A 27,688-nucleotide genomic window follows, 5' to 3' on the forward strand; every position below is an offset into this window, starting at 1 on the left:
TGGGTAGCAGGCTTTGGCAGTTGCTCGGGGAGGGATCAAGTCGCAGGGGCGGGGCGGGGCGGGTGGGCTGCCCCCCAATAACAGGTGCACATTCCTGGGCGCCTCGTCACTTCCCCTGCGCTGGCTGTCCTGGCGGCTCATCCAAGCGGACTCACTGAGCGACGCGGGCGGGCTATGACACCAGGGGAGCTGCTGCTGCTGCTGCTGGGGGCGTTGGGGGCGCCGTTCGCCCCGGGTAAGTCTGGGCCTCAAAGGGGCAGTGACAGGGCCAGAGGTCGTGGCCAGGAACCAGAGCTTCACTCAGTTCTCTCCTCCTCCAGGCGCCCGCGGCTCGGAAGCGGAGGGCCGACTCCGTGAGAAACTTTTCTCGGGCTATGATAGCTCGGTGAGGCCGGCGCGGGAGGTGGGAGACCGCGTCGGCGTCAGCGTTGGTCTCAGCCTAGCGCAATTAATCAGCCTGGTGAGGGCGCACGCGGGGAGTTAAGGTCTGGCCCACCAGCCGGCTGGGGGCGTGGCTTTAGGCAGGGCGGGACCCAGGGACCACTGGGGGCGGGGTCCGGGGCGAGGCCAGGCTGGGAGACTGACGGGCGGTTGGTAGAGATTGGGTCGAAATCGGACCAATGGACGACCTGTGGGCGTGGCTGCTGGACGGGCCAGGATTGAGCCGGGCAGGATGATGAACGGGCCTGTGGGCGGATCTCACAGTGGAGCTGGGGCCGATGGACAGGCCGGAGAGCGGACCTGGAGGCGGGGTCACAGGCTGGGGCGGACCTTGGTGCCGGACAGGGTCAATAAACAACAGCGGGCAGAGATTCACTCCGGCCGGGGCCGGGACTGGGACTGGTAAATGAACTGGCGGGCTGTACGGCCAGCAGGAAGTTTACGAGATAGAGGCGGGGCTTAAACCAACGCAGCTTATAGGAGGTGGGGCTTGAACCCAAGAGGGTGCGACTCAGAAAAAGAGGGGAGTTTCCAGGGAGAGTTTACCCACCGAGCCCCTCATTTCTCTACACTGACATCATATCTACCCTTTAAACTTTTCCCTTCTAGAACGAGAAGGATGAGGAGATGAGCACAAAGGTCTACTTAGACCTGGTACGGACACCCCCGCAGGGTGGGAAAGGGCGGGCGTCCCGCTGCCTTTACAATTTTCTCGAATGTCCCGTCCCGCACAGTAAGATTTTTTTTTTCTTTTTTTTGCATCACGACCTCAGAAAACACATTTATAACTGAAACAGAAGCTTCAGGAAACAATAACTATCTTTACTATGGGAGCTGCATTCCATGTGTTTTTCATTCTAAATTTTTTTTTTTTTTTAACATTGGTTTGGGGCCACTCATTTGATTCCGGACCTATGAAAAGGGTCGTTAACTGCAGTTTGAAAACCACTGTTTTAGAGGCTAGCGTGCAACCCCCTCGTTTTTACAGAAAGAAGAAACTGGGGCCCGATGAGAGGGAAGGGGAAATTAGTTGATAGGGTCCCAAAGAGTGCAGGTGGAGTCTTAAACAGAGCCCGGCCTCCAGAACCACAGACCATGCCTGCGCGGCTCTCTTCCCTTGCACTCCCTGCCCGGGCTTCCTTAGCACATCCCAAGACTCCTTCCAGCCTCCAGCCCCAGACGGCCCCTCAGCCTCTGCTTCCCTAGGAGTGGACTGACTACAGGCTGAGCTGGGACCCTGAGGAGCACGAGGGCATCGATTCACTCCGCATCACTGCCGAATCCGTGTGGCTACCAGACGTGGTGCTCCTAAACAAGTGAGGATGTTCCCAAAGTCTGGGAGGTGGGGCAGGGCCTCTGGAGGGGCGCGGCCTCCGGAGGGAGGGGCCTGATCCCAGATGAGAAGATTCTTTCCCTGCAGCAATGACGGAAATTTTGATGTTGCTCTGGACATCAGCGTCGTGGTGTCCTCCGACGGCTCCGTGCGCTGGCAGCCCCCGGGCATCTATCGCAGCAGCTGCAGCATCCAGGTGTCCGGGCCCCACCTGGGAAGCTCAAGGCGCTCCTAGAAACCCTCACTCAGACATCCCTCCTCCATTATCCCCATGACCCTCACGTCTCCCTTACCCTTCTGATTTTCCGTTGAGTTTCATCTTCTCTGTCCACTTTCATTGACTTCCAGTCTTCCTCAGTGACCCCCCCCCTCCATTGTCCATGACCTCCCCACAGAACCTTCTTATTCCTCTGTGACTCCACTTCTCTGTGATCTTCCCCTGGTGGTCCCCATCTCCCTAGTGCCCCATATCCTCTGACCCCTGTCTGCCCTGTGACCTCCCCAACTCCCCCAGCCCTGACCAGCTCTCTGGCAGCTCTAGTGACTCTCCACTCCATCCAGGTCACCTACTTCCCCTTTGACTGGCAGAACTGCACCATGGTGTTCAGTTCCTATAGCTATGACAGCTCAGAAGTCAGCCTGCAGACTGGCTTGGGTCCCGATGGGCAGGAGCGGCAGGAAGTGCACATTCATGAAGGCACCTTCATTGGTGAGTGGGCATGGCTCCCATGTCCATGGGCTTTATGATTTCCAGTTTCTAACAGGCTGATAAATATACTCCATCAGTGAGTCCCTGTGGGTTCAGCAAGATAGGTATAACTGTCTATATTTTGTGGTTATGGAAATTGAGACTTGCTCATTTATTAGAGATGGGCTGTCCAGCCCAGGGACCATAGCTAGCCCCTTATTACATCAGTCCCCCCTGCTCTAGGATGTGGCAGAGAAAGCCATATCTGGGAATTCCCTGGCGGTCCAGTGGTTAGGACTCCACACTTTCACTGCTGAGGGCCCGGGTTCAGTCCCTCATTGGGGAACTAAGATCCCACAAGCAGCGCAGTGGCGCGGTGAGGCAAAAAAAAAAAAAAAAAAAGAAAACAAAGCCTTATCTGGCACCAACAAAAACAGGTTCCACATCTGTGTCACCTTCTCTTCTCCCCCCTCCGCCCCCCAAGAGAATGGTCAATGGGAGATTATTCACAAGCCTTCTCGGCTAATCCAGCCTCCAGTGGATCCTAGGGGAGAGGGGGAAAGACGGCGTGAGGAAGTCACCTTCTACCTCATCATTCGCCGGAAGCCTCTCTTTTACCTGGTCAACGTCATTGCCCCATGCATCCTCATCACTCTTCTGGCCATCTTCGTCTTCTACCTGCCACCAGATGCAGGTAAGGGGGGAAGGGGCCCGGCACTCCTTCTTACCAATAGCTCAGCTTCTTCCTCTTCCCCCATAATACAGGGAAGGTTTTCCTGCCAACTCAAGCCTTCATGAACTGTGCTTCAGCAATCTCACCCAGGTTTTCCTTTCAGGAAGAGCCTTTGCCTCTGCATCCAGATTTCCCCTCCAACCTCAAGCTCTACCTCCCCTCTGCTGCTCACTTCTCCGCACCCAGTAACTTCTGAACTCTTCCCTTCAGAATCCTAGGGTCTCATCCTTGGAACTGCCACTCCTCTGACCAACAAACTCCCAGGCTTAGCTAACGCTTCCTTTCCCTTTCCCCATTCCTGGCATCCTCCCTCCCCCACTTGTCAAATGCCTACTAGTCCCTTAACCTCCTATCTCCCTTGGAAATAACAGCCAACATTTCTCTGGGAGACAGCACAATATGCTAACAGAGTAACCTTGGGCAAATTCCTTAATCTCTTAGTGTCCTAATCTGGAAATAGGACAGTCGTTGTCCCTCCCACATAGGACTATTTTGAGGATTAACTGAGTTAATAGAACTATGCCTGGTACTCTGTAAGCTTTGTGTTAAGTGTAGGTATAGTCTTTTCTAATTTTGAGCACTTGCTATAAGATAATACAAATAATGTGTTACATATATTAACTCAGTTCTAATCTTCACAACTCTGTGAGGTAAGTACTGAATTGTCTTCCCATTTCACAGAGGGTAAGTGAGTTTAAGTCATTCACCTGACATTACACAGAGAGAGGCAGCGTTGCTATTCCAACCCTGGTTAGTACTAGTCTGATTCAGAGACTGATATCCTAAACTCTCGTATTCAAAACATGCTTTCCTGGGAGTTCCCTGGTGGCCTAGTGGTTAGGATTCCGGGCTTTCACTGCTGTGGCCTGAAAAACAAAACAAAACAAACAAAAAACACGCTTTCCTTCTCTCTGTAATCAAGCCCTCTCTCAGTCTAGCGAAGGAGAGTGATGCAGCTCTAGAACACACTTCCACATGTAACTTCTTCCTGGAGCAAGGCAAATCTTGGAACCCAACATTACAGGACTAAAGTAGAACAGACCATAAAAGTTATTTATTTCAATACCTTCCGTGAAGTTTGCAGTGCCTGTTGTATGCCACAGTAATAACCAGCCACCTGGCATATTCTTATATACTTGGTTTCATTTTTAGATCCTTCGATTTGCTATATAGCTCCTGCTACAGGGGTTGGTCCATTCATTCATGCAACAATATTTGTTGAACATCTGTAACATGCAAGGCACTGGGAATATATCAGTGAATAAAACAGACAAAAATCCCTGGTCTCATGGAGTTTATATTCTAGTGGGGGAGACAGTCAGTAAACATAATAAATAAACCCATTGGATAGTATATTATTATTTTTTTAATTAATTAATTAATTAATTAATTTAGGCTGCATTGGGTCTTCGTTGCTGCGCGGGGGCTTTCTCTAGTTGTGGTGAACAGGGGCTACTCTTCGTTGCAGTGCACGGGCTTCCCACTGCGGTGGCTCCTCTTGTTGTGGAACACGGGATCTAGGCGCACGGGCTTCAGTAGTTGTGGCACACGGGCTCAGTAGTTGTGGCTCGCGGGCTCTAGAGCGCAGGCTCAGTAGTTGTGGCGCACGGGCTTAGTTTCTCCGCGGTATGTGGGATCCTCCCGGACCAGGACTCGAACCCGTGTCCCCTGCATTGGCAGGCGATTCCTAACCACTGTGCCACCAGGGAAGTCCTAGATAGTATATTAGGAGAGGTCAATTCCTAAGAAGGAAAATGAAGTAGGAAAAGGGTTTGGGGAGGATGAGAATGGGGGTAGGGGTTGCAATTTATTTATTTATTTAGACAATTTTATTGAAATATAGTTGATTTACAATGTTGTGTTTCATTTCTGCTGTACAGCAAAGTGACTCAGTTATAGATATATATATTCTTTTTCATATTCTTTTCCGCTATGATTTATCACAGGGGTTGCAATTTAAAAATAGGATGGTCAGTGAATGCCTCACTAAAAAGGGAATGTTTGATCAATACTTGAACAAAGACTTGAAGGAAGTGAGAGAATGACCCTGGTAGATATCTGGGGGAAGAAATTACCAGGAGGAGTTAACAGTGAATGCAAAGGCTCTGAGGTGGCGTGTGCCTTGCATATCCAAGAAATAGCCAATGTAACTGAATGAAGTAAGCAAGAGAGAAAACAGTAGGAGATGTAGTCAGAGAGCTAATGGGAAGGCCTTGTAGACTTCAGTAAGGACTCTTATGCTAAAGGCGATGGGAAGCCACTGGAGTGATATGATCTGATTTACATTTTAACGCGATCAATCTGGCTGCTCTGTTGAGAACAGTCAGCAGGGGGGCAAAGGATGAAGCAAAGAGGAGGCCTTTATAATAACTCAGATCTGAGGTAATGGTGGCTTGTACCAGGATGGTAGTGGTAGATGTGATAAGTCATCAGTTTCAGGATATCTTTTGAAGGTAGAGCCAATAGGGTTTGGTATGGATTGGATATGGGATGCGAGAGAGGAGAGCTGAGAATGACTCAAAGGGATTTGGCCTGAGCCACAGGAAAGATCGAGTTGTCGTTTATGAACTGGGGAACACTATGTGGGGAGTCGGTGGTGAGGGAATTAAGTTTTGGACATGTGAAGTTCGAGATGTCTATTGGACACCCAAATGGAGAGGTTAAGTAGGCAGGTGGATACAAGTGTGGAATTTAGGGGAATCAGTCCAGGTTGGAGGTATAAATGTAGGAGTTATTTGCATGCAGTTGGCCCTTCCAAAAGCCTGTCCTTGAGTGAGCTGGAAACACGGTCACTGATTATGCCAGGGAGATTGCTTTCTGGCAAAGCCTAATCCTCCCGCCTTCCCCTCTGTCCCCCAAGGAGAGAAGATGGGGCTCTCGATCTTTGCCCTGCTGACCCTTACTGTGTTCCTGCTGCTGCTGGCAGACAAAGTGCCTGAGACCTCCCTGTCTGTCCCCATCATTATCAAATACCTCATGTTTACCATGGTCCTCGTCACCTTCTCAGTCATCCTTAGCGTCGTAGTCCTCAACCTGCACCATCGCTCACCCTACACCCACCAAATGCCCCTTTGGGTCCGTCAGGTAAGAAGATCTCCTCTCCAACCTGTGTTAACTCTCAATCCTAGTATTTGGCTTTTTGTCCCGGTATCGCTCCTCCCTCCCACCAACTTCAACCTTCCCTTTCACAGACCTGAGGGAGAACTACAACTCCTGGTAGAGTGTCAAAGTGCCAAGGTCCTTGGGTGTTGAAATGTTGCCCAATTAATTTTATCCTCCCATCATTAACATTGCGTAGATCCCAGACTCTCTTCATCAATACTGCCCATCGTGGGTCCCAAGGAAGCATTCTCAGGGTTAGGTACTATCAGGGTGGAAGCCCTCAGAACTTTTCTTTCCAGTCAGGATGCCTCCTAACCCACTTAAGAACTCTTGGGCTGTGTAGTTGCATTTCATCTGTGGGATGCATGCACGCATCCGCAAGAATGGGCACGTGCCGTGGGGGTGGTTGGCGGCTTCCCTTCTGGTCTGAAAGCATAAGAGCCCCCTCCAACACGCCTCTTCTTCTACTCTGCAGATCTTTATCCACAAACTCCCTCTGTATCTGGGTCTGAAGAGACCCAAGCCTGAGAGAGACCAGATACCGGAGCCACCTCCTATACCTCTCAGGGATTCTCCAGGAAGTGGCTGGGGTCGGGGAACAGATGAATATTTCATCCGCAAGCCACCAAATGATTTTCTCTTCCCCAAACCCAACAGGTAGTATCTACTCCCCATCGCCCACGTAGAAGGGAGAGGGAGAACTACAGTTCCCAGAAGACTGTGCGCAGGCAGGCGTCCTAAGCTCCCGGAGGATGTCGTGGTTGAGCATCATGGGAGTTGCAGTATCCCTTCTGTTGCCCACTTTGCGGGGAGGTGGGGACTAAAGCGTACGGGAATAGGAGGAATTGCGGAAGGCTAGAGAGGGCGCCGCTGTCAGAGGCAACCTGAAGGGCTCTCTCACGTTTTGAAACCTGGACGGGCGTTGGAGGAGGGAGTTGGGGCGGGGCCTAGAGCACCCGCGCAGGCCGTCTTTGCGCCCCGGTCGTGGCCAAACAGACTCGCCTCTTTCAGGTTCCAGCCTGAACTGTCTGCCCCGGACCTGCGGCGATTTATCGATGGTCCAAACCGGGCTGTGGGCCTGCCTCCCGAGCTACGGGAGGTCGTTTCCTCAATCAGCTACATCGCTCAACAGCTGCAGGAACAGGAGGACCACGACGCGGTGAGTCCGAAGAGGGTGGGCCAAGGCAAGGCCTGGGTGGCCTTGGCTCCACCCGCAAATTTAGGCTCCGCCCCCAGCACTCGATTTTATTTCTGATTGGAAGTTTGCCTCACTTGGTCCCGCCCCCTGGTTTCCGACTTGTTCTTTACTCACATCCGTCGCCCGCAGTTTCGCTCTCTGCTATTCTGCGGGCCCGCCCTTGTCTCAAAGCCGTGGTAGGAGGACCTGGGTGCGGCACAGGGCCTTGGGGCCGCCTTCCCTGGGGGTCTGGAGCTCAGGAACAGTTTCCTCTTCCTACCCTCAGCTGAAGGAGGACTGGCAGTTTGTGGCCATGGTGGTGGACCGCCTCTTCCTGTGGACCTTCATCATCTTCACGAGCGTCGGGACCCTCGTCATCTTTCTGGACGCCACGTACCACTTGCCCCCTCCCGACCCCTTTCCCTGAGGACGAGAGGGCCGAGACCGAGGTCCTCGGCCAGTTGAATTGAGAGTTAGTTTGGTAGTACTCTCAAGCCCTATCCCTTTCTGCATCTTAACTCCTGCACTAGGAGTCCAATCCTCTCATCATTTCGTTTCTAGGGAGGAAGCCCAAGTGGGACTGGGCAGATGGGGGCCTTGGGCCCACCTGAAATGCACTATCCGCTTATTTACTCTTTGGCTTCTTGAAGAAGCTCCATTGGATATTCACACCTAGGTTGGCAATGAATGGAACAAAGAACAATCGCTAGCTTGTAAGCCTTCTGAGGGCAGGAACTATGTCTGTTCACTGTAATATCCCCAGCACCTAGCACAGATCCTAACCTATATGGCCGCTACCTCTGGTTGAATGAATAGGGAAATTTTTTTCTGTAAGGAAATACACTAATATCGCTTATATTTGCATGTTGGGGACTAGTGGTCGTTTTTTCTTTGTTTTTACCTTTCTGTAGTTTATTGTATTTTGTAGTATGTATTATCTTTAGGATAAAAAAAGTTATTTTTGAAAGGATGCATTTGTAATGAGGATAAAAAAGCACACTGTAAAAACCTCAAGTTCCAGCTTTGGTGCTCAAACTTTGGACAAGCTACTAAACTGCTCTGTGCCTCAGTTTCCCCATCTGTAAAATGAAGCTAATAATAGTATCTGCTCCCTAGTCTGAGGATCATATGAGAAGATGAGAACAAAAGCATTATGCAGTATACATCAGAGGTTACAATCTGGTGTGTTTTGTTTGGCCCATGTTGTTGGCCAGCAGAATTTAAAATTTGAATTGGTTTGCTACTTTTAAAATGTGGATATTTCACAGAGAAATTTAGATTTCTGGCTTCTCCTGAAACTTTTTAAGAACTACAGTAGCACCAGGTCTGATTCCCCTGTTGGCAGCAACCTGCTAGAGCTGATTAGTGGCTGCCCACTCTGGTCAAGGTATTTGTACCAGAATTCCTCAAAGGCCCCACCCACCTGACCACTCATTTTACTTGCCCATCCCTGCATAACACTAGACAAAATACAGGGGAGGGGAGGAGGGACAGGGAGTTGAAGCCCGTGGGAGGCCAGGAGTGGAACAAGAAAGGGTGTTGGTGTCTCTTATGGCCATCACACATTTTGTGCCTCAGTTTCCTTTCAGTTTGGAGAAAAGGCTTCATCTGGGAGATGAAGATCTTGTGCCCAGCAGGCTGTGTTAATGTTTCTGCCTGGAGGTCAGAGCAAAGTCAGCTTGAGCCTAGTGGCTGCAGCAATTACAATGAAGTACCTAGGGTCAACAGGCTCTCACAGCTACTCAACTGCTGGAAGTTGTTGTCCTAAGAGGGAGAATAGGGCTACAACTTGTAGGGATCCCTGTGGGACAAGGTTAGCATGTCCCTGTCCAGCCAGACCCACCAGCCACGCCAATAATTGCACCTGGCATCCCACTGTGGAGCACAGTTCGTTTGTCTTGTTGGTTTATTGGCCTAGAGAGTTGGACACACACACAAATGCGGAGATAAATATTGGTCAGTTTCTCTAAATCTGGGTCCTCACTACGTATAGAGCTAGAGTCTGTAGAATTCTAAATCTTGCGTGCTGTGGCACAGAACCAGTGGCCTTTCCACTCCACTGTCACCCTTCTTCCCAGGGAACATGGGGAAAGAGGGCACAAACTGACAAGACTTGATAATTTTCAAAAGACAGAATTGCAAAATCCTGAATTTTCAACATGTGAAATTCACAATATTCAAGTTCCCCAACTCAGATACATGTATTTTAATCGCCATTTCGCCACAATCTCCTTTGTTGCCCAGAACCACCAAATTCTGGAAACTATTTTCCTAAATCATATTTTCAAAAAAATAAATGTCTACAGTCTCAGTTCTCCCAAAATGTCCATGGTTTTAGAATTTTGACCTGTTCTGAAATTCAAATTCCCTGGTCCATCCTCAACCCCTTCCATCTCTGTGCCTTTTTGCCTCAGAGGAGTGCAGGTTAAGGATATAGGGGGACTGTTAACGCATCTGCCCCCTGCCTCCAAGGCCTTCCTCAGTCTCTCTTATGGTTCCGCTGTGTATATATATATATATATATATATATATATATTTTATATATATAATTTGTGTGTAGATATATATGTATTCTTTATTATGTACTTTTTTCGCAGTTTTTCTAAAGTGCCAGAAACAAGATTTGTGGGAATATTTTTAGTGATTTTTTTTTTTTTTGCATTTTTCCCCGTTTTAAACTTTTCTCCCCCTTAAAAATTGGAACTCGGTATGGTACATTCAGTAGGAAACTCTTCACTCGGACTGTGGCCAAGACCAAGAAAAGTGCAAAGAGACAGAGGAGGAGTGAAGGAGCGACACTCCTCCGTGGTTAACATTCAGGGAGCTTGTCGAAAACCTCCCCTTTCCTTACGCTGGGAGGGCGAGAAGAGGCAGGAGGATGCTCCCGTCTCTCCCCCCAAACCCCCTCCCTCCAAAAGCCATGATCTTGCCCTTTCAGCATCAGTTGAGAGGGCAGCCATCTTGGCCCAAAAAAACAGTAGCTGAGAAAAAGGCTGCCATTTTGATGACAACTTTTCCCCTTTTTAAACTGCACTCCTCTAATTCCCATTTTTCAAATTTGCTCCCCCAAACTGGCTCTCCCCTCGTGAGCTGTTCTTTTTTTGGGGGGGGGGGGTGGATGGAAAATGTTCATCCAATCACAGAGTGGGGAGGCCCAGTTATCAAAGAGAATTAGGAGCAAACATTTCTTCAACTCCCCCACTGGAAGGAAACATAGGGACCCCTGACCAGGGTTAACTAGTGCAAATTAGGGATTAGGGATTTATAAGGTCCCTGTACCCCATCCCTAGGCTGGGATCTTTGGGTGTGGGGAACTGAGTCAAAGATGGGGTGTAAGGTGCTATTTTGCAGGGAAAGTTGGTGGGGATACCCCAAAGCCCACCAAGGGAGTAGGATGGTTCCCCAAAAACCATCTGGAGTGATTGGTGAGGGAAGTGATACTGGGGGAAAAAGGGGGTTAAGGTAGGGATGGGAGGTCATGTGCAAATCTTGGGCTTACCCACCCATCCAACCCCCATCCATTTTTCTGGCTATTTGGTCTAGTCTGGGAGAAACCATCGGGAAAAAAAAAGGGAGAAAGTAGATTCCCTTCCCCATCCCATATAGAGCTCCTCCCTCCTGGCCCCCAAATCTGGTTTAGCCCAGAAGAGGCCATATGTAGAGGCAGGAAGAGGTGCAATCTACCCACCTCTTTTGCCTTGGAAGAGTCTGGGGCTCACTAGATTTGAGGGTCAAAGTAGGGCTGAGATTGGTGCTGCCCTGGGCTGGGAAAGTACTCAGCCGTGGAACAGATAGGTAGCCCTCCCCCCAGCACCTCCTTGACCTGGATGGGAGAGGCCATCTCCAGAGTCTAGGAGTATAAGGAGGAATATGGAAGATCCAAAGGCGTGGAAGCCAAGGAAGGGATGGCATCTTAATGTGAAGGAAACGGGCACAGAAACCCACCCTCGGGAAGAATGGAATCGAAAGCCACACTCCCAGGTGGGTAAGTGTCAGGTATCACAATGGTCTGGTCCAGGCCCTGGGCCACAAAGGATGGAATGTGCTGGGAAGCATCTGGGCAAGGGCTTAGAGAAAGCTTCAGAACGAGGGGGGAACATTAGGTGAGAGAGATGGTTTCCCCCTAGGTTTACGAATCAGGGGGGCGGGTTAGACATTCAGAGCTGGTGGGGGCTATGAGTAGAGATTCATTTAAGTATATTGCTCAGTTGCCCCAAGGGCTGGAGAAGGGATGGGAGCTGGCCCTGCCCCTCACGGAGGCCATTCCCTGGAGGAGAACTGAGAGGGGAACCACCAAAGATCCCTTCCCAGGTGGTGGGAAAACTACAATCTCACACAAAGCAGCCTGACCCCTGAGCTCCAGAGGCCCCCAAGTCCCTGCACAAGAGTGTGGAGGGGCTCCCAAGGGGCAGGGAGGCCAGGGAGCTGGTAGTGGCGGGGGTTCAGGGAGGGTGGCATCTGGTGAAAGGGGGGATCTGGGCCCAGAGCTCACCCCACATCTCCCTTCTGGGTTCTTTCAACCCCTGCCCTTTCCCCTTCTCCCTTAGGGGGGACTGGTGGAGGGAGAGTTGGGGGCGGTGGAGTTGGGGGGGTAGGGGGTGCTGCTTGAGGATTGACTGCGTAGCCAAAGACCCCTGGTAGGAAGGGAAGGGCACCCCCACCCTTCTCATCAGGTAGGACCATGTTAAGAGCAACTGGGAGAGCGGCCAAGTTGCTGAAGTTGTAAGGGTAGGCGGCAAGAAGCTGGGGCCCATAGACGAGTGGGTAGGGCTCAGGGTAGAAGGTGACTTTGGCAGCCCCCATCCCCTCCATCCGGTCCCCCCGCCCAGCCCCCACTGGCCCCTCACTCCCAGCTTTTCCCCTGCCACTGCCAGATTCCCGGCCGCTCCCGATCAGAGCCAGTGGAAATTCCTGCACAGGTGGGTACGCATAGGTACCCCCTCCTGCCACCACTGAGGGCTCCTCCCCCCCTGAGATGACAGGGTCCTGGAGCGAGGCGGTTTTGGAAGCTTCCTCAGCAGCAGCGCTCCCGCCACCCGCCTCCCCGCTGGATGAGGAGACTTGCATCTCTTGGGGAGCCTCCTCCTTGACGTCCCCGGCTCGGGTGCCAGCGCAGCCCTTGGAGTAGGCAATGACAGGCGTGGGGGTACCCCCGGGCCGCTCGGCAGCATGCCTCTGCCCGTGGCGGCTCAGGGCGGCTGCCGTCTTGCACATCTTGGCGCAGTGAGGGCAGGCGAAGCGGGTGGAAGGCTTCCGTCCAGCCCGGGAGTTGTGGGAGCCCCCGCCGTGGGCCTCCTGGTGCTTGCGCAGCTTCCTCAGGGTGGCAAACGTCTGGGCACAGTCTCCGCAGCGGTGCCTCCGCTCGCCACGGGCACGCCCTGTGGGGCCCTCGGCCGCCGGGGTCTCCTCCCAGCTCCTCCGTTCCAGCTTCTGTCTCCAGCGAGGCGGCCGGCGGCCTCTGGGCATCCCGCCGCCCCCGCTGCTGCCCGGGCCTGCGGCTCCAGCCTTGCGCTTGGGCTTGTACGAGTAGTAGGGCCTCCAGAGCTGGTCCTCCCCTCCAGCCTTCGATTCCTCCTCCTCGTCTTCCTCCTCCTCCTCCTCCTCCTCCTCTTCTTCCTCCTCCTCCTCCTCGCTCTCCTCCATCTCCTCTCCGCTCAGCTCCCCAGGACGCAGGTCAGTTTCTGAGATGCGGCGCTTGACAATAGCCTCCTCGCCGATTCGTACAGTGATCTGACACAGTGGAGGTGGAGCCTGCAGCTGAGAGGGACCCCCGCCCCCGCCAAGCCCACCAGCTGGCTTGGCCGTGTAGGTCAGAGTCCTTGTGGCCCGTGGGTTCCGGCCCTTGGCCTCCTCCGTGGCTGTGGCTGGGCTGCCGGCTGGGGCTGGGCTGGCTGGGGCGGCTGCAGGCACGGGGGGAGGAGGTGGGTACTCACGTTTTTTGGGGGGCCGTGGCGGAGCAGTGTAAGTGATGACTGAGGCGGCTTGGGCCCCCCCTGTGCTGGCCGGCCCACTCCCTGCTCCACCACTGCTGCTACCCCCATGTACAATGACAGAGGGAGCTGGGTGGGCAAAAGTGATGACAGACGGTGGGGGGCCAGGCTCTGGGGCAGGTGGGGGTCCGGGTGGTGGGCTGGCCGGCATTGCCGCAGGGGCCGGAGTGTTGAGGCTCGGAGAAAGGGGGGCCTCGGGGGCTCCCTGGCTGTAGGTCTTGTAGGGCCGCTTGGCCGCCCGCATGGGGAGCAGGCGGTACAGCTTGAGGGTATTGAGCTTGGGCTTATAGCCTCCATTGGGCGTCTTCTCACTGGCTAGGAGGCCCGGGCTAATGCCATGGAAGGCTCGCTGGTGGGTCTTCAGGTTATAGTAGGTGACAAAGGTCTCCCAGCAGAAGATGCACTGGTACCTGGGCCAGGACGGCATGGAACAGGGCAGGGACAGAGCCAGTTGAGTCAGGGGCCCTGAAGCTAGGGCCTCAGCTTCCCACGTCCTCTCCTGCCTCCACTCAGACCTTGAACTGCCCCAGCCATTTGCTCACCCTCCTTTCAGGCTGCTTGTCTCACCCTGCCAGCCTCAGAAAGGACACCAGTCCCAGTACAGTGCCCCCCACTGGCTGTGAGATGCCAGGCCTCAGCTGTTCCATCTGTGAACTGGGAATAATCACACACCTTGCCTAACTCCCAAAGCCTTCTTCTGAAGCTCACATGACAGAATGGGGAAATGTCTTATGAACAGGGGTACATTACAACCGTTGGTGGACATGCCTGAGCTCCCCATAGTCCTGTCCCATGAGGCAACTTTCTCTTCCTCGGTCTTTTCCACATCACCAAGCCAGGACATGACACCTGGAGGTGCTAATAAACATCAGCGGAAGGAAACGGGGCTGAAGGGAGGCAGAAGGGTGAGTGATGGAGAGCAGGTGAGCAGGGGCTAGTGGGTGAGCAGGCGTCTCAGGATGACTTTCTAGGCCCCACGCTCTGCCCATTCTCTCCCTTGTCCCTGTGATCCCTGAGTGGACAAGGTCCCATGTGACCCCTCCACCCCCACCCCAACCGGTCCCTGGCCATGCAGGCCACTCACCTGCGCTCCCCGGTGTGCCACACCTCGTGCTTGGTACGGTACTCAGCCAGGGCGAACACCTTCTCACAGTAGCGGCAGGGGTACTTCCTCCGCCACGAGTGTACATTGCTGTGCCGCTTCAGGCTGGACAGGGTCACGTAGGAACGCTCACAGGCCGCGCACACGTACAGCACGTGGCCGCCCACCACCTTCACCACGTGCTCGGGACCACCTCGGAAGCCCACTGGTGGGGGCAGGGCTGAGGCGTCCACTCCTGAAGGGCCACTGGGGCCAGAGCCCCCGGCTCCCAGCCCTGCAGACCCCCGAGTGCTGGCCCCCCTACGACACTGTGCCTCATGGGTCTGCAGCCGCTTGGGATGGATGAAGCTTTTCCCACATCGGGGGCAGGGGAGGGGCCGCCGGGGCAGGGGGGGCTGTGAGTCAGGGGCCTGGGCCTCAGCCCTGTCACCCTCCCACTCCCCGGCTGGCCTAGGCCCAGGCCCGAAGTTGTCTTCTTCAGGCTGCGAGGTGGCCATGGGGGCTGGGGCAGGAGGTACCCAGGCATCACCTCCCTCCCCCAGGCCCTGCAGGCGGGAGATGCCCAGACGCCGCCCCAGAGCGCCGATCTCTGCCACGGCTGCCCCGTCCCCCCCACCACCAGGTAGTGCCAGCCGGGCACTGTAGATGAAATTAAGGACATCAGAGAAGGCAGCTGCTGGGACCCCTGGCAGCTCCAGGACCCGGGGTGGGGATGAAGCGGGAGGTGAGGGTGGAGGGGGAGAGGAGGAGGAAGAGGAGGAGGAGGAAGAGGAGGAGGAGGAGGAGGAAGAGGAGGAGGAGGAAGAAGCTGTGGTGGAGGCAGGGTTGGGGGCAGAGCCCCCAGTAATTGGTGGGAGGGGCAGTGGGGCTGAAGCGAGCAGGGCCTCTCTGAAGAAGGGACTAGAAGCAGCCAGGACGCTGCGGTGAGCAGGGAACTTGGTGTCTCCAGCTATGAGGGTGACGTCACAGAAGAGGCCACGGAGCCGCTGCTCATTGAGCTGGCGCAGGACGGCGGGGGCATGGGACGGGTCTGTCACCTCTGCTGGGGGGGGCATGGCGCCAGCCTAGATGGAGGAGAAGAGGCCAGGGGAGGATCTCAGAGGCTGGGCAGAGGGCAGGGGCCTCTAAAATCAGAGGTGAGCTGGGAGGGGATTGGAGGCTGTTGGCCAGAGACTGGTGGAAGGCTGACTGACTTCTGGTCACAGAAGTGAGGGGTTAACCTTAGCCACCCCACGTCCGGCCAGCATCCAACGCCCGCATGTCAAACATCGGGGGCTGGAAGAGGCCAAGAATACCTCAGGTCTTGATGAAGGTCAGGGGTCAAGATTTCCAAGTCACAGACTAGCGAGGTAAGCAGTGGACACCTCTCCCCCACTGGGAGGGGGAGGAAGGCCCCACAGCCGCTGCTGACCATTCCTCAGGACTCCCCGGCCTGGACAACACGGCTGCTTTGCTGGCCTGCTGCCTCGGGCCCCGTCTCCCTCGGGGCAGACCTCTCGCACCACCTCACCTGAGAGCACAGCCAACATGGAGCAGAGCGGGGGTGGCTCAGCGAGTCCCTTCTGCCGGGCCTCTTCCCTCTGTGGGGAAACAGAAACCGCGTCCTCAGGAAGGGAACCGGGCGGGAGGGGACCGGGGAGGAGGGGGGTGGCGCAGCGTGCAGGGCCAACGAGGCCCGGGCTGCTCTGCAGACCCTGACCCTCCTGGGAGCCCGACAGGTTATTTGCTGAGCTGCCTCCAGTTGGACCTAGGAGTTCACACAAATTATTGCAAAGCCTTGTGCTGCTGGTGCCCAGAAGTACAGGAACAAGATAATTTGCATACTCCCGATTTGCCTCAAAACAATCCAGGAGCATAGTTCAATCCCGTAGGTCCAGGGAAGCCCGCTGGATCACTCTCAAGTCCCTTTGGCCCAATCTTCCGGGGCTCAAAGGAAATCAAAGATTTGCATGTTGTCTTTCACTATAATAGTCTCATTTACATATCAAAATAGATTTGTTTGAGCTTTTTCATTGGACCAAGCTGCTAGATATTCAAATTAGCAGAGAACCTCTTCACATTAAATCTCAGAGGGGGTTTCTGGCCTAGGTGCCAGGTGACCACTGAAGACCATGAACTCTTGCACACGCGCCAGCTTGCTCCAATCTCTGAAGGGCACTAAAAGGCCACCAGACCGGAAGTGAGGAAGCTTGGGTCCCACTCCTTATTCTGAGAGCTGGTGGCTTTGCGACTTTGGCTTAAAAAGGGGGGTGGGGAACGCAACCCCTATCTCACTCTTGCTGGGAGGCTCATCCAAAAGGAATAGCAGGCAGCCCAAATGTGAGCTGTGGTGGTCACTGCCCAGAAAGCACCTCACAGCCTCGGCTTTGGGGGCTAATTTTTCAGTTGAATATCTCAATTCCAGAGCCATAGAATAACTTAGCCAAAGACACACAGAGCTGGTCATAACAGGTGGGGCCCGTTCACAGACCCAGGCCTCTTGACCTGAGAGCAGAGCTCTCAGCCCCTCTCATCCACCCTCCATGAAGCCTGGGAGCCCTCCCCTTGCACACGCCCTGCCCTGGGTCACACATGACCTCCGAGGTGTCCTGCGTCAGGAGTTCCTCATACAATTCCCATCCCCCGGAAAACGCTCTCTTCCCATTTATTACTCATACTATCTGGACTAAGATGCCTTCCCTCCACAGCCCATTTCATGTTCCCAAAAGACTGCTCTGAGTCCTGTCCTGGAGGAGGAGGAGGGTGGTAAACAGGGGTGATATTCAAAAGTTCTAACAGCCCCGACTGCCAGGCACACACCTAGGTCAAGTGCTTCCCCATCAGTTGCTGGATTGCGGGTGGGTCAGGAATCCAGGGGAAGGGGCCCCGTTCGCGATCTGGTGTTCAGTTCTATAAAATGGGGAAAGAGAGCAAGGCCTCCCACTCCCTTCTGTGACAGCCACCAGCTGACAGGGACCCCCAAGAGTCGATGCTCTACTTGTATTACCTCATTCGTTCCTCATCACTACCCTAAAAGGTAGCAGTTAGCTTCTTGACTTTAAAGTGACAGGCTGAGGCTCGGAGATGCTAGGTAGCTGCCCAAGGATATATGACCAGTTAGTAGCAGGGCTGGGATCTGATCCCAGGAAGTTTGGCTCAAAAGCCTGCGTTCTTGATTATATCACATCAGGATGAAGGACACGTTTACAGCTGTGATACTGTGATATAACAAGAAATAAAGTTGACCCTTGAACAACACAGGTTTGAACTGCACAGGTCCACTTACACGTGGATTTTTTTCAATGGTAAATATGACAGTACTACACGATCCGAGGTTGGCTGAATCCGAGGATGCGGAACCTTGGATACGGAGGCCCGATTGTAAGGCTATACTTGGATTTTCCACTGCGTGGAGGGTCTGCGCCCCTAACCCGCACACTGTTCGAGAGTCAACTGTAATATATTTGGTCTTTGTCCCCATTGCTGACACAGAGCTCCTAAAACTCTTGTAATTTCCCAAGTGATAGGGGTGCTAGGGGCATCTTATTCTAACGTTTGGTCTTTGAGCCCAGTTCTTGCCATCAAGCTCCTAAACTCCTTGGAATTTCCTGGGTGATAGGAGTGTCTCTTGTTCTAATGAGGCGACTCTTGGTGGGATCCCGGATGGGGGCTGGTCACCAGAAAGACCAAGCCATGATTAGAAGTTTGGAACTTTCAGCCCCAGTCCCCCACTGCCTCTGGGGAGAGAAGAGGAACTGGAGACTCAGTTCATAATCGATCATGCCTATGTGATGAGGCCTCCATAAAAGTCCCTGAACTATGGGGTTCAGAGAGCTTCTGGTTGCTAAACACATCCTCATGGCGAGAGGGTAGTGCGCCCCAACTTTGTGGAGACAGAAGCTCCTGTACTCAGGACCCTTCCAGACCTCGCCCTCCGTACCTCTTCATTTGGCTAGTATCATATCCTTTATTATATAATAAACCAATAAATGTAAGTATTTCCCTCAGTTCTATATGCCATCCTAGCAAATTATCAAGTCTGAGGACGGGGTCGTGAGAAAGCCCGATGTCTTGATGGTCAGTCAGAAGTACAGGCGGTCTGAGGAATTCCCTGGTGGTCCAGTTGTTAGGACTCTGTGCTGCCACTGCAGGGGTCATGGGTTCAAACCCTGGTCAGGGAACTAAGATCCCACAGGCCGCACGGCACAGCCAAAAAAATAAATAAAATAAAATAAAAATAAAAGCTCTTTAAAAAAAAAAACTACAGGAGGTCTGGGCTTGCAAACTGGTATCTGAAGTGGGGGCAGTCTTGTGGGACTGAGCCCTTAACCTCTGGGATCTGATGCTATCTCCAGGCAGACAGTATCGTAATTGAACTGAATTGTAGGACACCCAGCTAGTGTCAGAGAACTGGTCAGTGTGGGGAAAAAAACGCACACATTTCGCGTCAGAAGTGTCATGAGTTGAGTGTATAGGAAAACAGTTATGTTTTTCTTCCAACAGCACCCACTAGGGCCGCCACCAGCCCATCTAGGATCTTTGCGAAAATTAGAGGAAGGGGAAAAAAATAGAGGAAAGGCCTCTTCCTCCATAAAGTAGCAGCCCTGCACAGCAAAGCTTGATTCCGGCCCCCACTCACCCCCTTGGCCAGGCCTGCCCACCTGCACAGCCATATGGGCTTGGTGCCTACTGAGGCATGGCTGTGTGCTGACTGCCAAGATATTTGGACAAGGCCTATCAAAGCTTTTTAGAACCACAGAGGTCCAAGGCTGGCCTGGTCCTTGGAGATCATCTAGAACCATCATCATCATGGTACTTGCAGCTGCCATTGATGAGAAAAATATTATGTGCCAAATCTAGTGCTAAGCATTTTATCTGCATCATCTCAACACTCAAAAGGACCACAGTGAGGCAGGGGCTAGTGTCAACCCCATTGTACAGATGAGGAAACTGAGGCTTTAAATACTCTAGACACCTCACTTGCAGGTAGAGAGAACGTAGTGACAGGGTGACTTGCCCCTGGTCTCACTGCTAACCAAGCTGGGTTTGGACCCTGCTCTCCTGAGTTCAACTGCCCCACCAGTGGCCACTGCCCTGCAAGGGTTTATGGGAGGTGGAGAAGACACTAGTTATGGGACCCTGGGCAAGTTACTTAACCTCTTTGTATGTCAGTTTCCTTGTCGATGAGGTGGGGATAATGAGAAGCGCCCACTACATAGGGTTGTAAAGAATAAACTGATGACTGGCAGTACGTAGAAGAGTGCCTGCCATGCAGCAAATGCTCAGGAAGTGCTAGCTCTTATTATCATCTTGGAACTCAGTCCCGGAAAATGGTGGGGGGAAGTGGTGAAGAAAAAGGGGCAGAAATCAGGCTTCAGGGTAGGTTTGATGGCTCTGTGGTTTTTAGTTTGTTTTTACCATTTCTCTACTCTTAACTGGCTGTGTGATCTTAGAGGTGTGACTGAGGTGCGGATCTGAGGGCTGCCACCAGATACACTCCACCTCTTGCTGTTCCCTCTGCCTGGAATGTTCTTTCCTCAGGTAGCCTCATGCCTTGCTGCCCCACCTCCTTTAAGCCTGGACTCAAAAGTCACCTTCCCCCAAGGCCCTCCCTGGCCGCCCCATACCTCCTCAAACTCCCTATCCCTCTCCCCTACTTTATTTTCCTCCTTGGCATTTAGTAAGACATACTGTTCATTCGTCGCCAGACTGCAAGCTCCAGGGGAGGAGAGATTTCTGTCTGCTTTGTTCACTGCTACCTCCAGTGCTTAGAACAGTGCCTGATACATAGTGGGAGATCAAAAACATTTTGGGTAAATGAATGAACCTGCTTTCTTAAAGTCGTCCTGGAGTGTGTCCACCTTCAGGAAGGACGCCATCCTCAGTCCTGGACTGACTTGGCCAGGAGCTGGGGGTGGCGAGCGTAACTTGACCACTTCCAGGGTGCTCACGCTTTGCCTGATTTACCTCCAGGGCTTTACATGCGTTGCCTCATTTAATGGTTTCCTCAGCCACCCAAAGTTGGCATTTATATTATCCCAATTTTACAGATGAGGAAACTGAGGCTCACAGAGGGATTTACCTTGCTCAAGGTCACACAGCTTGTGAGCAGCAGAGTCAAAATTCAAATCCAGGCCTATGTGAACCCAGATGCAGGGTCCTTCCCTCTGCCACACCGCCGGGGCCAGCGGGCTGCCGAAATCACCATGCAAGGTCTCACGTGCTAAATGGTAACTGTGTCACGTCTGACTCCACCCTTTCCCTCACTCTCCACATCCAGCAGCCACTGAGTCTGGTCAAATCTGCGACCCAGTTTTTTTTGTTTTTTGTTTTCTTTTTTGGCCATGCTGTGCGGCTTAGGGGATTTTACTTTCCCGACCAGGGATCAAACCCGGGCCCTCAGCAGTGAGAGCGCGAGTCCTAACCACTGGACTGCCAGGGAATTCCCTGCAGCCCAGCTTGGGAATGGCTCTGGAAACCTTCCCTCTAACCGGCCTCTGGCCCCCAAACTAGCTCAGGGCCTTGTTAACACTCTCATGGTCCAAGGCCATGGCCTCCCAGCTAGTCCCCTGCTTCTGGTCTTAGCTTCTACCATCCAGCCTTCCTCTCACTGAGGATCAACGGCCCCGAAGCAGCTCAGGTGGCATCACTCCTGGGCTCAGAAACCTTCTCGGGCCTCCACTCCAGAATAAAGCTCAAATTCCTCAGCCGAGCATTCGAGTCTAATTCCCATCTTCCTCTCTATTCTTGCGTTGCATGAGTCTCCCCTTAAGCACACGCTGTGCTCTCCATCCTCAGCTGTCCCACACCTTCATGCCCTCGCCCATGCTGGTTCTCCTGCTAGAAATACAACCTTCCCCCAGCCTCTTCCCCAAATCCCTCCAAAATGTTAAGATCTACCTCAAATGCCATCTCCCTTTGGCCCTCCCTGACCCTCAGGACAAGAACAATCTCTCCTTCGCCCGGTTCATCAACGTTTTGTGCTCCTGTGGACAGTATCCAGGATGCTAGCCCTCCCAGGCTGAGACTCCCTGAGTCACTGTCTAAACACCAGGCTTCTGAAATGGATTGGTGCAGGTGTTAAGTTCTGCAGAAATTGGGCAGAAGTGTGTGTGTGTTTGGCGGGGGTGGTGCACAGAGAGGCCCACAAAAAGCTTCAGAAGGGCACTAGAGGACACATATAAAGAGCACATGATCTGGAATCAGACTGGCTGGGTTCAAATCCAGGTTTACTTCTTACTAGCTAAGTGGCTTTGGGCAAATTACTTCTCTGGGCCGCGGCTGGCTCATTTGAAAAAGGGAGGTAATTAGATCTCCTACTTCCATGAGGCGTTGGGAGGACTAAATGAGTGACCATACGTAAAAGCACTGAGGACAGTGCTTGGTCACAGTGTTAAATAAGTGTTTACTGTTGTTATTAATCAAGCCCCAGGAAGGGGCTCAGTGCTGGCAGAGGGCTGACAGTGGCTGGCACAGGCATAGTCCCCAGACTGTAGCTACTTTCCAGGTACATTTTCCATGTGCTACCTACCTACAGCCCTGTTGGAAGACGCACAGGGCAGGTGATTAGCCCCATTTTAAAGATGAGGAACTGAGGCTCACTTAGGGAAGGTGCCAGCGAGGAAGTGGTAGGGCCCGAATTCCTCAGTTCTAGTCTAGGCCTCCTTGCCCTCCACCAGGCCGTGGTGCACCTGTTGTGCGGGCCTGACATAGCAGCCAGCATGCCCCCGTGCAGGGGGGCCTGGCCGTAGTGTCCTCCCTGCCCCAATGCACACGCACTCTCCCCGCCAGGCCAGGCGCAGACCACAGCGGTATGTACACTTGGAACACACACACACACACACACACATCTACAGAAGGGCCTGGGCCCCAAAGGTGAGGAAAACCTGTTCTGAGGAATCTGCCTAGCGAGCAAATTCCATTCCCAGACCCTTCCACAGTCGCAGGAGGGGCCCAGTGTGCGTCACAGAAGAGACAGAAAAGCAGAGATCCCTGCAAGGGGGGCAGAGAGAGGGTTGAAGCAGGAGGAGGAGACTGAAAACTTCATGTTTCTTTTTTCCATTTCAGTGACAAGAGTCACACCCGGCCTTTACATAAACATGGCCAAGGAGCCGCTCCGTCCAAGTTGAGTTTCCTCGCAGCCGCCAGGCCTCTCCACCCGGTGACCCTGACGCGCTGGGCGGGCCGGCGAGGGGCTAGCACCAGACCCTGCACAGACAAGCTGGGCTGCCCGACAACACCCAGGCCTCCCGCCGGCTGCCCTTGCTCTGCCCCATATTTATCTCCCCGCCTTCTTCATAACATATCCCCACAGCAGCCCCACATGGCCACTCCAACACGCAGAGGCAGGCACGCACACACAGCTCGCGGCTGATCTCTGGAGGCCGAGGCCCACACGGCCCTGGTCACGCCATCGCCCTCCCCACAAGTGTTTTCTGACAAGCTCGCTTCCCAGCCCAACAGCACAGATGGGCTCCCACAAACGACGTCACAAAAGAATCCCGTAGGGAATGTCGCAAACACACAACCTTCCCCTCGCTCGGCTGCCCCCGATCCCACAAACACAACCTGCATGTTCCACCCAGGGCCCCTCACACTGGTGCCAGCCACCCCACGGGTACCTGAGACACACCCTGGGGCTTCTCACTTCCTGCAGGACCCGCGGGACCTGAGTTCTAGACATGCACCACCCTGTGCCCTCCCTCCCCCGTGCCACCTGATCGTCACATGGACCCAAGAACCCATCCAGCGGGCCATCCTCTCCGAGACTGGACCACACCTCAGCAGGGCTGCATGAACGGGACGGGACCCGACACCTTCCCACTCAGACTCAAGGGTACACAACTGCCCCCTCCAGCTGGGCACACAACACCCTGCACTCCGGCGCCCTCCACAGCACTTACCCCTCGCCAGCTACGCAGAAAACAACAGTTCCCAAATAGTTCATATGTGCAGCGCCAGACACATATGTGCAAGAAAACACACGCCGCTGTAAAACATAAAACCCCACACCTAACAAACTCCGCAGGTACTGTGCCCGGCTTCAAATGCGGACCTGTCAACCAAAGCCACAGGGCCGCATCTTGTAATTCTGTCCCACAACACTGGACCCCCTCCATCTGGCTTTCTGTCCCCATGGCCCGGGAGGGCCCTGCAGGACCCCTGGCTGCCACACCAGCCAACAGTGGTGACCAGGAGAGGTTTACCTTGCCCCACAACACAGCAGGAGACACACAAGCTCCAGGACTCACAGCCACAACCCTGCCCCGACGGCGCGGCGGCTCCGGGTCGCCTGCTCGTCCTGCGCACCCCGCACACCCCAACTCTGGGGAGCTCGGCGGCCCACCCCTCCCCCCCCACGCCTGGCTCCTACGCCATCGCCCTCCCAGCGGCTTGCAGCGCCGGCCCGGGCTCACACCCGCCCCGCCCCACCCCAACGTGCCCCACGGGGGGAGGGGGACACTGGGCTGCAGAATTAACCCTTCAAGCCGGGAATGAGCGAGGCCCTTTCCACGGTCCCAGGCGATCGCGCCCCCCCGGCCGCCGCTGGGTCGGACGCCGTACCCGGGCCCCCTTAGTCGCCCCCCCAGCGCCGTGCGCGCCTGGAGGCGGGGCCAGATTCAGCCCCCGACCCCTGAGCCCCCAGGTCAACCCCAAGGGGGAGTGGTCGCGGCGCGGGGCGCGGCCCGGGCCCCCGCGGCACCGGGCAGCGGGGAGGGGGCCCGGTTGTTGGCTCCGGTCCGCCCTGGCCCTGCCCGGTTCGCCCTGGGGCCCACCTGACTGCGATGGCGCCGCGTCCGCCAGGCCCGGCTCATCACCGAGGCCGCCCCCGGCCGCTCCGGTTTCGCCCGCCTCCAGCTCCGGCTCCGGCTCCGGCCCCGGCCCCCCCAGCGCCCGGCCCCGGCCCGGCCCCGCCGCCGCCGCCGCCGCCGCCGCCGCCGCCGCCGCTGACATCATCGGCTCCCCCCGCCCCGGTCCTACCCCCACCCCCACCCCCGGAAACAGTACCCCCCCAGCGCCGCCGCCGCCGCCGCCGCCGAGAGGAGGCTGGCGCAGCGCAGCCGGCACAGACACCAGGCTCCGGGATCGGGCTCGGGGCGAGCGCGCCCGACGGCCTGCGCCCGGACCGATCCCGGGAAGGGAACGGCACCACGCAGGGCGGCCGGACGGGTGGGCACCGAGCTAGGCTCGGGCCTGGCTGCAGCAGCAGCGGTGCGGGGCCGCACGACCACCCACTCCCTGGGAAGGGGTTATCCCCCCCCCTCCGCCCACTGCACGCCCTTCACTCAGTGGTGCACACCGCCCAGAGCACGCACACCCTCTCCGCAGACACACAACGTGGCAGGCTCACAATCAGGCCCAATGGGACCCGCAGACCCAGGCTCAACACACTCAGAGGGGCAGCCCTGGAGCACACACACACACACACACACACACACACACACACACACACACACACACACACTCTCCCTCTCCAGAAATGCACAGGGACCCCCCCCCGCGCCCCCCCCCCGCGCCAGGCCGCGAGCTGGGAACGCCCCAGCCCTACAGAACAGGTACACGTAAATGGCTACCAGCGCAGATGAACACGCAGCTTGCTATTTTGTTCCCACCGGCAGAAATATCCACGTCTATATACTCTGCGTAAATGCAGAGGACTTGGTGTGGACCTCCTGGGACAGCACCAACACCACCAGGTGGAAGCACACAGAGGAGAAACACATTCCTGAAACTCCAGAGGGACAGTCCCAGAGACTCCTCCCAGGTGTTCAAAAATTCAAAACTCAGGAGAAAGAGGAGCTGGCCCTCAGAGATCCTTTCCATAAAACCTTTCTGAAATCGGGCAAGACATAAATAAACAAATTAACTAAAAACTGAAGATGTCTCATCACAGAGGTAGTTGAAAAGAGGAAAAAAAGAATCAGACAGACTTTGGAGTCACAAAAATGTAAAGCAAGCAGAGTTGGAAACAATGAGAAAATAGGCCCACCCCCACCTCAGGGAGGTTCCAAGGAAGAACTCCACCAGCCCTCCAACCAGCTCACAATGGCTGGAGTTCTGAAGGGCCCAGGGCCCCTGAGCCAGGAGGAGAGGAGGAAGTCCAAGGAAAGATGGTGAGTGTGGGGTGCAGGGGAGCACAGCCCCCTTCCCTGTAGCTCCTGGCTGCTCCCTTCCCCCTCCTTCTCTAAAACTTCCCAGCTTTCCTAGACACCCACAAGCGAAATTCATAATGGTGTTCCCAGATGTCCCTGGAACCTGTGACATCACACAGACACACAGCATCTGAGGTCGCCTCCCCTTCCTCAAACCAACAGAGCATCCCTGGGTCCTCTTCTTCTCCTCCCGGGAACAACTTACCCAGAGAAACACGATGCTCCAGGACCGCTCACTCCTTGCTTCCTGCTTTAGAGGCTCCAGGCCCACACTGTACCACCTCATCCATCTTTCAGGCCCTTTCTAGCTCCCAAGAGTTCCTCGGCAAGACAGCCTGCCCTTCTACTGCCCTACAGGGTCCCAGAACCCAGCCTGGCATTCGCCCTACCCCAGGTCCCCTGGACTATGGCTGCCCTAATGCCCGAGCTCCTTTCTCCCTAACAGGCTGGCTGTCACCCCTACTTCAACCTGCCCGACTTCACCCAGCCATCACCGCCCTCCACTCCGTCCAGCCTCCCCTCGCACCAGCGCTGCCGGCCCTCTGATGTCACCAAGGGCCTGCTCGTGGCCCTGCTGGGTGGGGGCCTGCCCGCTGGCTTCGTGGGCCCCTTCTCCCGTATGGCTTACCAGGCTTCCCACTTACCCTCGCTGGAGCTGCTCATCTGTCGATGCCTCTTCCACCTCCCTATTGCCCTGCTGCTTAAACTGCGTGGTGACCCCCTCTTGGGACCTCCCGATGTCCGGGGCCGGGCCTGCCTCCACGCCCTGCTCAACGTCCTCAGCATCGGATGCGCCTACAGCGCGGTTCAGGTGGTGCCCGCTGGCAACGCTGCCACCGTCCGCAAAGGTTCTTCCACCGTCTGCTCTGCTCTCCTCGCTCTCTGCCTCGAGAGCCAGCGTCTCAGCGGCTATGACTGGTGTGGCTTGTTGGGCAGCACCCTGGGACTCATCATCATTGTGGGACCTGGACTAGGGACACTGCAGGAGGGGACCACAGGCCTCTACACTGCCCTGGGCTATGTGCTCGCTTTCCTGGGTGGCCTGGCACTGTCGCTGGGCCTCCTGGTGTACCGTTCCCTGGACTTCCCCTCCTGCCTACTGACAGTGGCCTTCCTGTTTGGCTTGGTGGGGCTGGTGGGCTCCGTGCCAGGCCTCTTTCTGCTGCAGACCCCCGTGTTGCCCAACGATCCTCTGAGTTGGAGCTGTGTGGGGGCAGTGGGGATCCTCGCCCTGGTCTCCTTTGTGTGTGTGAGTTATGCGGTCACCAAGGCCCACCCTGCCCTGGTGTGCGCCGTCCTGCACTCTGAGGTGGTGGTGGCTCTGATGCTGCAGTACTATGTGTTCTATGAGACCGTGGCACCTTCTGACGTCATGGGGGCAGGGGTCGTGTTGGGCAGCATTGCCATCATCACCGCCCAGAACCTCAGCTGTGAGAGGGAAGGGCAGGTGGAGGAGTGAGATCGAACTTGAGAGCCTGGGGGTGGGGGGGCGGGACTGGGTAAATAGAAGGAAAAACTGGAATACAAACATAAGAGAACAAGTGACTGGAAGAGAACTGGTGTGGGAGAGTGACACCCCTTGGAGTCAAGGGTGAATTGGGGACTTGGTGGAGAGGGACTGCCTAGAAGACTGCCTGGAAGACCTGGAACAAGCCTGGAGAGCAGCATATTTGGAGTCTAGGCTGGGGCTCGAAGGGAGGTCTGAGGAGCAGATCAAAGCGGCTGAGGCAGGCAGGCCATGAGCCACCGGGAGGATTTTTCCCTCAGCGGCAGAGAGAAAAGCCTTGGGGCTGGAGTGTCTGGGGCTTTCAGGCAAACAGAGCAAGCAGCTGCGGTGGGGGAAGGGAGTGTGTTTTCTTTCCCTGAGCGATGGTTTCCCTTCCTCGTGGTTATGCCTCCCCACCTTGGGGTGGTGACGTGATATTGACATCAAACAAGGATCACTCTGAATATGGCTGTGCAGTTGGTGTCGTCTCTGCTTTGGAAGGAC

General features: G+C 54.9%; 3 protein-coding genes across 10 annotated transcripts; 2 read left to right on the forward strand and 1 right to left on the reverse strand.

Moving 5' to 3' along the window:
* The first annotated feature begins 128 nt into the window (after positions 1-128).
* Positions 129-8,338, forward strand: CHRNB1 (cholinergic receptor nicotinic beta 1 subunit). Of its 4 annotated transcripts, XM_082372429.1 has the most exons (11): positions 129-235; positions 321-460; positions 1,051-1,095; positions 1,648-1,757; positions 1,862-1,970; positions 2,336-2,483; positions 2,947-3,156; positions 6,056-6,279; positions 6,773-6,954; positions 7,309-7,456; positions 7,761-8,338. In XM_082372429.1, the coding sequence occupies exons 1-11, from the start codon at positions 175-177 to the stop codon at positions 7,899-7,901; spliced, it is 1,518 nt and encodes a 505-aa protein (XP_082228555.1). In that variant the 5' UTR covers positions 129-174; the 3' UTR covers positions 7,902-8,338. The 4 variants fall into 4 exon arrangements, with proteins under 4 accessions (XP_082228555.1, XP_082228556.1, XP_082228558.1 ...); XM_082372430.1 differs by lacking the exon at positions 1,051-1,095; XM_082372432.1 differs by lacking the exons at positions 129-235; positions 321-460 and adding an exon at positions 563-843 and having other exon boundaries at positions 1,847-1,970.
* Positions 8,339-9,362: 1,024 nt separating this feature from the next.
* On the reverse strand, positions 9,363-26,473 carry ZBTB4 (zinc finger and BTB domain containing 4). 5 transcript variants are annotated; one of them, XM_082372380.1, is made up of 5 exons: positions 24,322-24,478; positions 17,366-17,455; positions 16,077-16,146; positions 14,549-15,630; positions 9,363-13,874 (listed from the first exon to the last, which is right to left on the reverse strand). In XM_082372380.1, exons 4-5 carry the CDS (start codon positions 15,619-15,621, stop codon positions 11,963-11,965), a joined length of 2,985 nt encoding a protein of 994 aa, XP_082228506.1. In that variant the 5' UTR covers positions 15,622-15,630; positions 16,077-16,146; positions 17,366-17,455; positions 24,322-24,478; the 3' UTR covers positions 9,363-11,962. The 5 variants fall into 5 exon arrangements, with proteins under 5 accessions (XP_082228506.1, XP_082228509.1, XP_082228508.1 ...); XM_082372383.1 differs by lacking the exons at positions 17,366-17,455; positions 24,322-24,478 and adding an exon at positions 26,343-26,473; XM_082372382.1 differs by lacking the exons at positions 17,366-17,455; positions 24,322-24,478 and adding an exon at positions 25,120-25,250.
* SLC35G6 (solute carrier family 35 member G6) lies at positions 25,431-27,648 on the forward strand. Its single transcript, XM_082372456.1, has 2 exons — positions 25,431-25,659; positions 26,144-27,648. The coding sequence occupies exons 1-2, from the start codon at positions 25,657-25,659 to the stop codon at positions 27,155-27,157; spliced, it is 1,017 nt and encodes a 338-aa protein (XP_082228582.1). The 5' UTR covers positions 25,431-25,656; the 3' UTR covers positions 27,158-27,648.
* Positions 27,649-27,688: the final 40 nt, after the last annotated feature.

Source organism: Balaenoptera borealis, assembly GCF_965194805.1.
Source record: "Balaenoptera borealis genome assembly, chromosome: 20".
Classification (NCBI taxonomy): Eukaryota; Metazoa; Chordata; class Mammalia; order Artiodactyla; family Balaenopteridae; genus Balaenoptera; species Balaenoptera borealis.